This window comes from Suncus etruscus, chromosome 18 (genome assembly GCF_024139225.1).
Source record: "Suncus etruscus isolate mSunEtr1 chromosome 18, mSunEtr1.pri.cur, whole genome shotgun sequence".
Classification (NCBI taxonomy): Eukaryota; Metazoa; Chordata; class Mammalia; order Eulipotyphla; family Soricidae; genus Suncus; species Suncus etruscus.
The window spans coordinates 15,584,301-15,599,186 of record NC_064865.1 but is presented as its reverse complement, the minus strand read 5'-3'; the positions used below and the strand labels follow the sequence as shown (position 1 = coordinate 15,599,186).

General features: G+C 36.6%; 1 protein-coding gene and 1 pseudogene across 1 annotated transcript in view; one reads left to right on the top strand and one right to left on the bottom strand.

The window, feature by feature from the left end:
* The window catches only part of CD2AP (CD2 associated protein), a 97,752-nt gene that overhangs the window by 70,280 nt on the left and 12,586 nt on the right, over nt 1-14,886 (top strand). Inside the window, exons 7-13 of the mRNA XM_049765364.1 lie at nt 669-747; nt 1,948-2,042; nt 3,796-3,900; nt 5,900-5,936; nt 8,377-8,439; nt 10,938-11,100; nt 11,439-11,581. Coding sequence (XP_049621321.1) covers nt 669-747; nt 1,948-2,042; nt 3,796-3,900; nt 5,900-5,936; nt 8,377-8,439; nt 10,938-11,100; nt 11,439-11,581 — 685 coding nt within the window. The remainder of the gene's footprint in view (nt 1-668; nt 748-1,947; nt 2,043-3,795; nt 3,901-5,899; nt 5,937-8,376; nt 8,440-10,937; nt 11,101-11,438; nt 11,582-14,886) is intronic.
* Nucleotides 1,509-1,633, bottom strand: LOC125996838 (uncharacterized; annotated as a pseudogene).

Below are 14,886 nucleotides of genomic sequence, written 5' to 3'. Positions count from 1 at the left end.
ATTGGGTGATTATAGAGATCTAAGTATCTTAAACTGGACAATAATATCTGATAGCAGAATGGATTTCAAAATTTTAATTATTGAAATTTAAGATTATGTGTGTTATTTCTGAGGAAAGAGCTCATGGAAATGCTAGTATACATAGTTACAATGAAAAGTTGTGCTTTTATTTCTAAGAATTCTAACATAACCTGGATGTTCTGATAGCGGCAATGACATTAAGACTTTTTCTGTTTTATTTAAATATATGTAAGACATTATTGTAAAAACCTACTTTCTGGAGTCATTCATAGGATGATATTTGAGATCCACAGCTGTGGACTGCTTCCTCTAATGCTTTTCAATCAATAAAAGGGATGAGTAGTAGTATATACTGGTGCAGATTGTATTGAGAATTAGCATTAATATATGTGAAGTTTAGCTCAGGAATTCATACGTGGTAAAAATTTCAAGTGCTATTTTTATCTTAGCCATCCTAAAATTAAATCATACTTTTAATGGCATACCAAAATATATATTTTTTTATTTTTAATACAGGAAGTTTTATGGGCTCTTCATCATTTTTATTAGATTTCAGTTTTTTACTAACCTGATCCTTAAGTGAAAACTTGTTAAAAAATAATCTTTACCCTAACTTAAAAAATTTTTGTTATTTCTTTCTGTTCTAGCCATTAATTATGCCATCATTAAGTTCTAAAACTCAAAGTGTAGAGATTACTAAAACAGACACTGAAAATAAAATTAAAGGTAGGTTTAAATTTTTTTTTATTTGAACAGGGACTCTGATTTACAATATGTTTATGATGATTTTCCCTGTACATTTGGTGGTGGGGTTGGACCAGACCCAGCTGCGCTCAGGGGATACTCCTGGCTCTGTGCTCAGAAATCACTCCTGGCAGGTTCTGGGTACCTTATGGGATGCCAAGAAACTAACCTGGGTCAGCTGCATGCAAGGCAAATGCCCTACTGCTGTGCTATCGTTCCAGTTCCACTTTTCCCTGTAAATAATTCTAACACATATTCATCACCATTCTATTTCCCCCACCCCCTAAAGCTCCTTCCTTTCAAGCAGTGTGGGAATGGCACCCTTCTTTCAGTCCTGGTTTAGTTTTCTTGTTGGTTTGCCTTTGGCCCTTTGTTGCTACCTTGCTGTATATCTGTTAGTCTCACAAATCATGAGATCACTCTATCCCTTTTCTTCTGACTGACTTCATTCAACCTGGTGCCCTCTAGTTTCTTCTGTGTTGTGGCAAGATCCCATAATTTGAGTAATTATATTTTGAAGAGAATTTTCATACTGGCAATGAAGAATGTCTAACTGTACTATCAATGATATTTGTTATTCTATACTATTAGAATATTAAATCCTAGATGCGTTATCACCAATGTTCAATCTGTGTGGAACATTGGAATTTAATATCAACTATTTGAATAATTAACTATGTAGTTTTGGTCAAAACTTAATTTTAAAAGCTAAAAAATGAATTACAAAGTTTATTTTTACTTTACCTTGTACTAGAATAGGCAACCTCTCTGTAAGATCTGAAGTTAATACACTTTTATCACTGCAGTTACTTTAGCAAACTTGGTTCTCCTCATTTCTGCAGTCAAGGTTGTGCAGTTTAGTTTTATTTCTTAATTTCTCAATTTATCTTTTTCTTTTTCTGAGGGGAAAGGCACCAAGTGGTGGTGCTCAGGGACTGCTCCTGAATCTGCCCACTCAGGAATCACTCCTTTAGGCTTTGGGGACCCTATAAGAAACCAGGGATCTAACCCAGGTCGACCAAGTGCAAACCAAGCACCTTCTTTGCTGTGCTATTGCTCTGGCCTTGCAGTTTATTTTTCAGGAGAATCTAGTATATATTTGATTACATAAAATAGAGACTTAAGTGTGTTGTACTTCAGATTTTCTAAGCTGCATTATTTTCATTTTCATTTTTATTTTAGTTAAGGAATATTGTAGAACATTATTTGCTTATGATGGTACGAATGAAGATGAACTTACTTTTAAAGAGGGAGAAATTATCCATTTGATAAGTAAGGTAAGATATTTCTTAGTTTTCCAGTAAATTATTCGTAAAAATAATTTAAAAACCAAATCCAAAGCCAACGACAACAGAATCGATACCCAATCTATAACAAGCTAGATACAGAGAGGATCACTTATACTAGCAACCTGGGGGCAAGGGAGGGGGGTTATCGGATAAATGCTGGGAATGGAGTGGGGAGGGAGGTCAACTTTGGTGGTGGGAATTCCCCTGACTCAGTATGTACCTAAAATATTACTATGAAAGATATGTAGTCCACTTTGATCAAAAAAAAAGTTTAAGTTTGTTTTGGATTATAAACTATAGAAGAACTGGGACTTTCTTGTGTTTGTTTCTGTTAGCTTCAGAATCTGCTGCTTAGTAAGTACTCAGAAAGTTTGTTTTATTAAATTTTATTTTAGGTACTATGGTGGTTTACAATACTTTTGCTGAAGAGTTTCATGCATGACACATTCTAGCACCATCCATTCCACTAGAGTGACCACTTTCTTCCACTGTTTTCTATGTCCTCTTCTCCATCTCGTATGCCCCCCTTTCCCGTGTCTTGATGTTTACTATCATTTTATTCATTCTGGAATTACTTTCCCCCTTTCTGTTCTCATTTGTTGCATTCCATGTTTCTTCCATCTACCATTTATCTTATTTATTTTAGAACTATTTATCTTAATTATATGGAATAATGAATTCCTTGTTTCCTTATATATATATATATATAAAATGTATATATATGTGAAGAGAAATAGGAAACAACTTAAATTTCCATCAGTATATAAGCAGTATTGAAATTTTATATGTGGGAAGTACTGCAGCAATTTCAGACAATGAGATATTTGTATTTTGCAGTGAATTTACCCTACCTACCTAGTCGTATGGAGGTCAGGGTATAGAATCCCTTAATATTAATAATAGGGAAAATCATAAATAGTTGGCTTCTGTTTTTAGATATTTGGTGTCTGTAACTTTTCATATTCTTATAACTTTTATTCATAACACCTAAATTTTTAGGCAGTGCTGATATTTGGTGAAACTGTAGAAGAACTTGTTAATTTCTAAAGCAAATGGGTAGTGATTAATTTTTCATATATGCAGTGTGTTGAGAAGAATGTTAGTATAGTTTGAAAATGCACAATCTCTCTCCCCTCCTTTCCCACTTCTTTCCTCTTAAAATGTTTTATCCTGTATGTTGTATTATTAATTATATAGTCCTGGTGCTGGCTGGATGGCGCCTGTAGCTCCTATGGCTAGTGGCTCTGTAGGTATCAGGATGATGGCAAAGAAATGATCACAGCAGTCAGGAAGCTTCAGGAGGCATAGTTTTATTAATAAGGCCCTAACTGTCATGTGCATACTTCACATGGCTTTTAAGCTAAGCAGCCTCTTTCCTGCTGTTGAGTCTCTCCATGCTGTGTCTTCTTCCTGCTACTTCTGTTTCACCACTCTCTAGGCCCCTCTAAATACCAACAGACCCCTCCCAGTGGTGGGTGGGTCTGACCAGCAGCTAGGTGAGATTAGCATTTGGCCCTGGGGAGGGGTAGCACCTGTAGACTAAGCTAATTTTTTTTTTAACTTATTCAAAGCCATTTCTGTAAATACTGCCAGTAGAAGTCTGTGGGGAGTATTTTCTTTCTTAGGAGATCCTTATGAACTGTCGAATTAGGGCTTTTTCTTTTCCCTCCAGAAATAAGAGAATTTGATATTTTATAACTTTTGTATATTTAAAGCTAATTCCTATTTTTCTGTATTTTAGGAGACTGGAGAAGCTGGCTGGTGGAAGGGTGAACTTAATGGCAAAGAAGGAGTATTTCCAGATAATTTTGCTGTTCAGATAACTGAATTGGATAAGGACTTTCCAGTAAGTTTTTATTAATCTTATTGATGTTGTTATGACTAGAAGTTGCACACATGCCTAGCTATTTTACTCTTATGTATTAGCTGTTTGGCTCATTGGGGTTTATGCATCTTGTTGCGGTGCTCACATACTTAACTGAAGTGCTTACCTGGGTTTGAGGTCCTTTAAATGAAGTGTTTGCACATGCACTTATCTGGGTTTCACTATAAATTGAGGCAAACAAATATGGTTTTGGTATCCACCAGAAATCACCGCAGAGCTCACACATTATCTCACTAGGGTCCCATTTCTGGGGCATGGAACATGCACATCTCTTTTAGAGGTAGTGAACGTGGAAGATCTGGGATTTGAATTTATGACCATATGCTATTAACACAAGTTTACTCAGCCCTTGTTTATTTGTATAGCACGTTTTTGGAATGGTATGAAGCAGCCTTTGCCTCCTCTGATTTTTTTATATCATTAGATATCTTATAGGTTAAGTTGAGTCATTGTTATTTTAATTTTTTCCAATTTGATCCCAATTTTTATTTATTTTTTTTTTTTTGGGCCACACCCATTTGATGCTCAGGGGTTATTCCTGACTAAGCGCTCAGAAGTTGCCCCTGGCTTGAGGGACCATATGGGAGGCAGGGGGATGGAACCGTGGTCCTTCTTGGTGAGCACTTGCAAGGCAGACACCTTACCTCTAGCGCCACCTCGCCGGCCCTGATCCCAATTTTTCTAATGGAGTGGCAGATTTGAATTTCTATAATAGGGAAAGAGATTAAAGAACATACTCACAAAGCAAAACTGCCTTATTTGATTTAAGTTAATTCATAGCCTACTCACCTTACCAGTTGCCTGTTTAGTTTTAAAGATGGCCAGAGTGATAGTAAGGTGCTCCTAGTGCACAAAGCCCACTTGGGTTAGATTCCCTAGTACCTCATGGTCTCCTGAGCACAGCCAGGAATAATCCCTGAGCGTCACTGGGGGTGGCCTCCAAACAAAAACAAAACAGAAAGATGTATTTTCTAGGGTTGCTCTATAGAGGTTTATGCTGGTTGTGTGAAGCCTGCTTATTTCATTCAGTCATGATTCAGCCTACAGTTTGCTTTGTTTTTATATTTCATTTTTGTTTTGGGGCCACACTCAGTTGTACTGAGGGCTTGCTTCTCCCTGGCTATCTTCATTCATAGTTGTAGGAATCGAGTTCGGATCAGCTGCTATCAAAGCAAGTATTCTGCCTGCTGTAGTATCTCTTTGGCCCTATTTTGTTTCTGAATGTGAAAACATTTGAGGGATTTTTATTAGGAATTTGTACAGTTTTCAATTTGGAGGGTGTGAACCCTACGTAATCCAGGTAATTATAGGAAGACAAGAAATTGCTTTTAGTCTCTTGGAAGTACTAAAGATGTGAATGAAAACCTAGGTAAATTCAGTTATATATATTTTAAACAAAGATTTTCTATGCCACTGCTTACTGCCCCGAACCAGAACTGTAAAAAAAAAAAAAAAACAACAACTGTGGGTAGAAATCTTTCCATACTGAGTCTCCCTCCTTCCTGGCTCCCTTCCACATCGGCTGTACTTGAAGCTTAATTCTCACTCTGTGCTCTGGGATAACTACTGGCAGTACTGAAAGGGCTGTATATGGTGCCGGTGATAGACCCTGAATTGGCTGTGCGTGAGGCAAGAGCCCCTGCTCTCTTCAGACCCGGATAGGAATCTTAAGCTAAGAGAGGCAGGATAAAATATATTCGCTCATCCTTAAAAATGTAATTTTATCCCACTGAGTGATGATCTAAAATATTTCTATATTGATCAAGATGTGTTTTTTTTTCCTAATAAAATAGTTTTGTTAGTTTTTGTGGAGTTGTTAAGTAATTGTACTTTTGTTATTTACTGCAGGAATTGGATGAGCAAGATATAAGCGTCCAATTTAGATGATGATAAGCAATGTATAAATCTGACTTAATTTTATAAATATGCAAATATTTAATTGTTTTCATTATTTTACTAGAGACCAAAGAAACCGCTGCCTCCTGTTAAAGGTCCAGGTATGTGAGAAATACACGGTTAACATTGCTCTTTTTCATATCTTTTATGTTCTAAAGTGGTGAAATTGGATTTTTAAAAAAATATCTTTATTGAAGCACTGTGATTATAAACAAACATGTCTGTAGTTGGGTTTCAGTCATGAAAAGAACAGACTTCCCCACTAGTGCAACATTCCCACCACCAATGCTCCCATCTCCCTCCTTCCCCTTCCCCTGCCTGTGTTCAAGACAGGCATTCTATTTCTATCACTTATTAACATTGCCATGGTAGTTGTCAGTGTAGTTATTTCTCTAACTGACTCAGCCACTCTTGTGGTGAGCTTCATATTATAAGCCAGTCCTTCTAGCCCTCATCTCTGTTGTCTCTGGGCATTACTACAGTATCTTTTATTTTTCTTAAAACCCATAGATGAGTGAGACTGAAATTGGATTTTTAGTAAGCCAGTAATTTTTATGAACAAAATCAATATGTTGAGCTACTATGTACAGATTTTTAGAAATAAAAAATTTGAGTATAAATTTGCTTTGTACCTATCAAGAATGTATCTTAGATGTATTTTAATGTATTATGAGCAATAAATAATCATGAAATAATTTAAGTAGTTATGTATCATTTGCATTAATAAAATAACTAAGTTTGAACCTGTATATTCCGATATTGACCTTGACCATATTCTACCACTCCAGATGAAATTAATTGGTTAATATCTTAAAAAAGATGACATGTGTTCTTTGTTCAGAATGTCTGCTAAGCTATAGCTTATTTTAATAGTGGCTGAGTAAATTACACCCCCAAATCTTTCAGAATTAAAGTGCTATAATATGCTCTATCCCTCAACTATTTATTTACATACTAACCATGCTAGTATGAATATGTCCAATGTCTTTATCAAAAGATTCATTATTTTCTGGAATGATACAACTCAGCTTTTTTTTTTTTTTTAATTCACCATAGTCCAGGAGTATGGACCTGTTAACTTAAAAGTTTTTACCAGAAAGTTCTGGATATTTACTTTAATAGTCACTCATACATAGAGGGCATTTACATTGACTTAAAATTAAGTCAGGAAAATTTTAATTATGTTGCTTCAGTAACAGCACGTTAAATCACAGTAGTCAATATAGACCGCACCAAAATAGAGTATTACTTTTGGGCTGCACTAGCAGTGCTCAGTGTCTATTCTGGGTCTTGGTGGGGTCAGCTCCCTATGGTGTTGGGGATTCAAACTGGGACAACAACATATAAAGCGTGTATAAATCTGTTGAGTTGCCTATCCAGCCCCAAATGGATTTCTTTTAAGCATTAAAGGAAGTTTTCACTGTAGGCTCTATCCCATACAGAGAATCAAGATACCTTTATTGGATCAAGAAGAAATTGAGGTTTTTTTCCTTTTTTTTTTTTTAAAGAAGGAATTGAGATTACAATTTTACTATTCATTGTAATAGAGTGGCAGATACAGATTTGACATTGAACTTGATACTTTTGTTAGTTAAACTGTTTTCATCTCATGCTATTTTTTTTATTTTTTTTCTCTTTATTTGAATATCTTGATTACATAAATGATTGTGATAAGGTTTCAGTCATATAAAGAGCACCCCTCTTCACCAGTGCAACATTCCCGCCACCAAAGTCCCAAATCTCCCTCCATCCCACCCCACCCCCACCTGTACTCCAGACAGGCTTTCCAGTTCCCTCATTCATTCACTTGATTATGGTAGTTCTCAGTGTAGTTATTTCTATAACTGTGCTCACCACTCTTGTGGTGAGCTTCATGGAGTGAGCTGGTGTTCCAGCTCTCCTCTAATTGTCTCTGAGGATTGTTACAAAAATGACTTTTATTTTTCTTAAAACCCATAGATGAGTGAGACTATTCTGCGTCTCTCTCTCTCCCTCTGACTTATTTCACTGAGCATGATAGATTCCATGTACATCCATGTATAGGAAAATTTCATGACTTCATCTCTCCTGACGGCTGCATAATATTCCATTGTGTATATGTACCACAGTTTCTTTAGCCATTCGTCTGTTGAAGGGCATCTTGGTTGTTTCCAGAGCCTGGCTATTGTGAATAGTGCTGCAATAAATATAGGTGTGAGGAAGGGGTTTTTGTATTGTATTCTTGTGCTCCTAGGGTATATCCCTCGGAGTGGAATAGCTGGGTCGAATGGGAGCTCAATTTCCAGTTTTTGAAGAAACCTCCATATCGCTTTTCATAGAGGCTGTACTAGAAGGCATTCCCACCAGCAGTGGATAAGAGTTCCTTTCTCTCCACATCCCCGCCAGCACTGATTGTTTTCATTCTTTGTGATGTGCGCCAATCTCTGTGGTGTGAGGTGGCATCTCATGCTATTTTTAACCAACATAGTTTTTAGTAGTATAATGTCTTTGTGTTGTTAAACTTTTTTTTAAAAAGTATTATCTTTTTTCTTAAAACCGCAGCTCCAAAACCTGATCTGATTCCTGTAGAAAAGAAAATTTTTCCTTTAAAGCCTGAAGAAAAAGGTGAGACTGACCCTTTTAAATTTATAAAATTAATTTTTCCTTTCATTGTTTATTATAAAGGAAAACATTTCCAAATTGAGTCATTTGTGCTTACTTTTTACAGGTGTTCAGTAGTTGTTTTTTAGTGCTTGAAGTTTTCTTGGCTGGAATATTAAGATTTAAAGGAAAATAGAATTTAAGTGAAAGTAGTGTTGCCTTCTTTTGATTTAAAAAGCAAATCATCACATCAGTGATGGTGATGTTTTTGACCACAGTTATTTCAAATAATATCTAAGGATACTAAGCATGAAGGTATGCATTTGTTATTTTTATAGCTTAGTTCAAATACAAATTAAAAATTTGTTTGTTTGTTTGTTTTGTTTTGGGGCCAAACCTGGCAGTGTTCAGGAGTTACTCCTGGCTCTGTTCAGAAATTGCTCCTGGCAAGCAGCTGGCTCTGGGGACCATGTGGGATGCTGGGGATTGAACCTGGGTCTGTCCCAGGTCGGCCCCATGCAAGGCAAATGACTACCTACCTCTGTGCTATCACTCTAGCTCCATGAAAATATTTTCTTTCTTTTTCTCTCTCTCTCTCTCTTTCTCTCTCTCTCTCCCCCTCCCTCCTTCCCTCCCTCCCTCCCTCCCTCCCTCCCTCCCTCCCTCCCTTCCTTCCTTCCTTCCTTCCTTCCTTCCTTCCTTCCTTCCTTCCTTCCTTCCTTCCTTCCTTCCTTCCTTCCTTCCTTCCTTCCTTCCTTCCTTCCCTCTCTCCCTTCCCTCCCTCCCTCCCTTCCCTCCCTCCCTCCCTCCCTCCCTCCCTCCCTCCCTCCCTCCCTCCCTCCCTCTCTCTCTCCCTCCCTCCCTCCCTTCCCTCCCTCCCTCCCTCCCTCCCTCCTTTTCTTTCTGTTTTGGGGTCATACTTGGCAATGCTCAGATTTTATTCCTGGCTCTGTGCCAGAAATCGCTTCTGGCAGGCTCTGGAGACCATATAGTATTCTGGAAATGGAACTGAGGTCCTTCTGGGGTTGAATGCATGCAAGGCAAATGCCCTGCCTCTGTGCTCTCTCCGGCCCCGAAAATAGTTTCTTAATGCTAGGATATGACTTAAATCGGTTAGTTGGCTGGTATCTGCAAACCTTCAAGTTTGATTTCTGACTTGACCCCGAGTTCTTGTTGTGGAGCCTTGAGGCCATAGCAGCAATGATTACTGAGCAATGATTACTGAAGGCCCTTTCCTTCACTCATAAGGAGTGACCTTTATAAAAAATAAAATAAAATATTTTTTTAGCTGTCAGCTCAACAGTGGACTACTTGGCATCAATTTCATAAGGCCCTGAGGTTAATCACTGGCTCTGGCCTTTTCTTCTCCTCCCCCTTCCTTTGAACTTTTAAAAGGGAATTCCTACTAAGCACTCACTAAGATATTTAATATTGTTAGTCATTAGGGAATTGCAGGTCAAATTACATTTAACTATTCATTAGAGTTATTATAATAATGATGAAATATACAATGACTTGTTAGTAAGGATATGGACAAATCATACCTGTTTAGTTTTAGTTGTGTTCTGTAGGGTTCACACATTTTATAGTTGGGTACTCTATACACTGTAACTGTGCAACAGTGATTGTATACTTCTTTGTGGTACAAGGATTCCTGGCAGTTCCATTAGGATCATGTTGTGTGGCAGGTCTGGGAATTGAACTCATGGCTTCAGAATTGCAGCCAGGCACTTTTCCATTCATTCCCTTTCAGCATATTTTTTATTGGGGACGGGGCACACCCAGCGACGCTCAAGGGTTACTACTACTGGCAATGCACTCAGAAATCGCTCCTGGCTTGGGGGACCAAAGGGTACGCCAGGGGATCGAACTGTGGTCAGTCCTGGGTCAACCATGTGCAAGGCAAACACCCTATGGCTGCACCATCGCTCTGGTTCCCCTTTCAGCATACTTTCGTTTGTTTTTGTTTTTGAACCAAACCCAGGAATTACTCTTTGTAGGCTAAGGGGACCATATGGGATGTCAGGGATAAAAACCTAGGTTGGCCACGTGCAAGGCAAGCATCCTATTCACTTACTATTTCTCCAGCCTTCCTTCTATCATAATTAGTGTTGCCTTCCTCCATTTCTTTTTATTTTATTTTTCCATTGTGATCATTTTAACATAGCACTATAATACATGATTATTTTAAGTTCCCCGTACTTATATTTCTGAAAGCAGCCTGGATTGAAATCTAGAAATATTGTTGCCTTAGAATAAACTTTTTTGGATTATATTTGAGTATAGTATCATTCCCCTTCCCTCAAAAGAGGTGGGGAAAAAATGCTGGAAAGACATTAAGAAACAAGAATTATTTGTTAGTCAGAAACTTACTAGTGGTTCACTTCCTCACCAGGTAAATATGTTTAGGTGTATCTCCCTCCCCCCCCATTTCTATTTCTGTTTCACACTTATATATTCCAAATATTTTAAAAGTGGAAAATTTAGTTTTAATAATGTGTTGACTATATTTTAACAATCAGATGAGAAATCAGCTTTGGAACAGAAACCTAAACCAGCTGCTCCTCAAGTCCCTCCTAAGAAACCCAGTCCACCAACAAAAACTAATAATTTAATGAGATCTCCTGCAATAATGTACCCAAAGCGACCTGACAAACCAGTTCCTCCGCCACCTCCTACAGCCAAGTAAGTTTTTAAGGGTTTAATAAGTTAGTTCACTGTTTTATGTTGTTTTTCAGTGACTCTTCTGCCTTTCTAAATTCAAAGTAATTTTTTGAGTACTTGTTTCCCAGTTTTACTACAGGAGAATACATATTGAACTATGTTTGCTTCCTTAATGTTACCCGATTATTCTTAATATAAAGGTTTCTATTACAGGAAAAACATAGCATGGCAAATTTATTCTCATGCTAAAATCTCCTTAATGTTATCAGAGCACAGTGTTAAAGAATGATCATGTTTAATAAACATGTGAGTTTTTTTCTCTTAAGTTTGATTTTTTATTTATTTATTTTTTATTTCAGGGTTAATGGGGAAATTTCTGCCATTCCATCTAAATTTGAAAATGAGTTGCTATCAAAACCAAAGCTAGATTCTGAGCAATTGCCACTTAGGCCAAAATCAGTAGACTTAGATTCACTCGCAATCAGGAGCTCTAAAGAAACAGGTAAGTTAATATTTTTTAAAGGGGGGGTGCTTTAAAAAAAAAAGTTGCCAATAGGGGTCAAGAAGATAATATAGTAATAGGGAATTTGTCTTGCATTTGATCGCCTTGAGTCGATCCTTGTCCCATAATGACTTCAAGTCTTTCTAGGAGAAAACGCTGAATACATAGCCAGGTGTTAGCCTTGAACACTGCTGGGTATAAGCCCTATGTGCATGCTCTTCTCCTCCAGTTGCCAATATAGTTTCTCAGAAACGATTTTAATAATGAATATTTATGCAATCTAGATTGATACAGTGGAAATGAATTAAAATTTTTGAAGCCAAGAAAGAAAATATTACTTAAAATGGGTAAAATATTTCATAATATGTTTGTAACTATTTAGAAGATCAACCAAGATGGCATTAAAAGATGATGTATTGGGGTCGGAGAGATAGCACAGCACTAGGGCATTTGCCTTGCATGAGGCCAACCCAGGACGAACCTGAATTCAATTCTTGGCATCCCATATGGTCCCCTGAGCCTGCCAGGAGTGATTTTTAAGTGCACAGCCAGGAGTAACGCTTGAGTGCCTCTGGGTGTAGCCCCAAAACAAAAAACAAAAAACGATGATGTATTTATCATGCTATTCTTGTATAATGAAATGGCCATACTATCTAACTCAGGAAGATTTGAGTACATTTTAGTTTAAAGTGCATTATTTTAAACCTTTAAATTAAAGTTTAAAGGTTAATAATAGAATTTTAGTGCCAACACAAGATTATATTAATATTATTTTTTTCCTTCATCCCTATTTAATGTCAGGATTTTTTTCCCCCTGCCAGTTCAGGAAGATAGGCTTCTTGTCCAGTTTCTGTCTGCCTCACTCTTTCGGGTTGAACTTAGCCCAACACATTCAAGGCAGGCAGGTGTTCTCTAGCACTGATCTACACCCCTGGCCCCTCTCTTTACTTCTTTTAACTACATACTTCTCCTTAAATCTTAGGTTTGATTTTACAACCCATTTATTTGTCTTTGTCTGCTGGTCTTCTAAATTTTTAAGTTATAAAATGGATAGCTTTTGAAGCAGATGTTTTGATAAATGGTTCACTGTTGAGATCATTGCATATCATTACTATGTCATAGTGGTTATGGTAATTTTATATTGTACCAGTTTTACTATTTTATTTTTAGCAATTTAAATCACTTTCTCATATATGTTTTTATTTTTTTAGTCATTCTGAAGAGGCAGATGTTATTTTCTTATACATTGTGTTTTGTTTTTGAACCACACCTGCCTGTGCTGAGATCACTCCAGACAGTGCTTGGGGGTCCATAAGCTAAGCTTTAACTCCTGTACTATCTGTTTGGCTTCTGTTTTTTCCTAGTTTGCATCTAAATATAATAAGCTGCAGGCAAAACAACTGTCCAAGAGAACTCTTAAACTCTTCTGTAATGAATAGTATGGTGATATTCTCTATAAAAATATTTTATGTCTTTAATTTTTTTTCACCTCCTAAAAGTATTATGGTGGCTCTGTAGTGATTCCTAGTACTTAAACCTTGTGAGGGAAGTTTAATGCCAGAACTTGAGGATGGGATGCTGTTTGATGCTACTTGGGCCCTGCAGTGCTAGATATTACTTAGGCTCCCCTGAGAGTATTCTTGTATTTTTAGGACTGCACCTTATGCATAGGGGACTATGTGGGGTTTATGGATTAAACTCTGGATTAAACATATGCCAAGGAGTTTAGGCATGGATCTAAACTCCTATATTATCTATTTATTCCAATAAAAAATTATTTTAACTTCAGTTTTATTACTTTATATTTATAAGCTTCAAGGCAAGTTACATTTAGAATTTTTTTTCATCCATGTAAAATGGACTGTTTACTACTTTTCTGAACTTTTAGGTGAAATTTTTATGTTTCCCTTTCTTCTGTTTGGCAGTATCCTCTCATCTAAGCAAATATTCCTTCATCTTTTCCAATTTGTGTGTTTTACAAATTCTTTTATTATTTATTTGAATCTTACCTGCTCTGAATATGAAATTATTACTGAAGTCTGAAAATTGAAATGCTAATTGTGTTTTAGAGACATTCAAATATACTTTTTAGCTAGTCAAAGTGAAGTATGTTATTTACTGTTAAAACAAAAAAAGCCCTCTTACTGGTCTTTTCTTCACCCCCGATACCTGGGCATACACACTACACATGGCAGTCATGTTGTTTACTCCTTGAACCACATCCCTAGCTTCTCTGTGCTGGAAACCAACCCCTACCACTGTACTGGGAATCAAACTAGGTCTCATACAAGAAAACCAGGCACTTTACCCTGAGCCACATTCTTGGCCTTGGCTTCTCGGTTTTATTGTATTTAATATTTTTTATATTAAGATTAGTGAAGAATATTTCAAATTGGCCTTCTGTTAATTTAAAATAAAGCTTGAAATGTGTTTTCAGAAAGTAGAGAATAAAAATATTCTCATGTTTTTAATGCTATAACTCTAAAACTCACAGGTACTACTTTTAAAATTTCTCTAATTTCTATAATTTATATCAGGCATTCTTTAATTTAAATTTTTGATGAATGTTGTTAGAAAGTAATTTAAGCAAAATTTCACTTTTCCTCTGTCATTTTAATGGAGCTTTGTTTCTATTGTATGTTTCTAATACAAATAACACAAGTAACATCAAACTATTAGTAGTTGAAAGGGTGTATTTATTTTGGTTCTGATTTTTTTGGTTTTAATTCTTACTGTAAATTCGGATATTATATGTTCCTTATTATAAAAAAAAAACCCACTGTGGGATGGCGTTTGATAAAAGTTCTTTTTTTTTTTTCGGGCCACTTTCGTTTGATGCTCAGGGGTTACTCCTGGCTAAGTGCTCAGCTCAGAAATTGCCCCTGGCTGGGGGGACCATTTGGGACGCCGGGGGATCGAACCATGGTCCTTCCTTGGCTAGCACTTGCAAGGCAGACACTTTACCTCTAGCGCCACCTTGCCGGCCCCAAAAAGTTTTTGTTTCTAATGTATTTTTTCAAATGAATAAGAGTAAGTTAGAGATATTGAAAATTAAAGCAAAACCATTTTTGACTAACTTCCAAGCTGCCTTTCTTTGTTTATTTCTTCGATTATCAGGCTGTCTTTTTACTACTACATTTACATTGTACTAACAGTGAAGTTTACAAGTGAATCTTTTGGGAATTGATTTGGATTAAGTATCAAATATTTACTGATCAGTTGGTACGCAATACAATAATATAGTAACATATATTATATACAGAATAATATAGTAGTTAGGAGTACACTAAGATAAGGTGTAACAA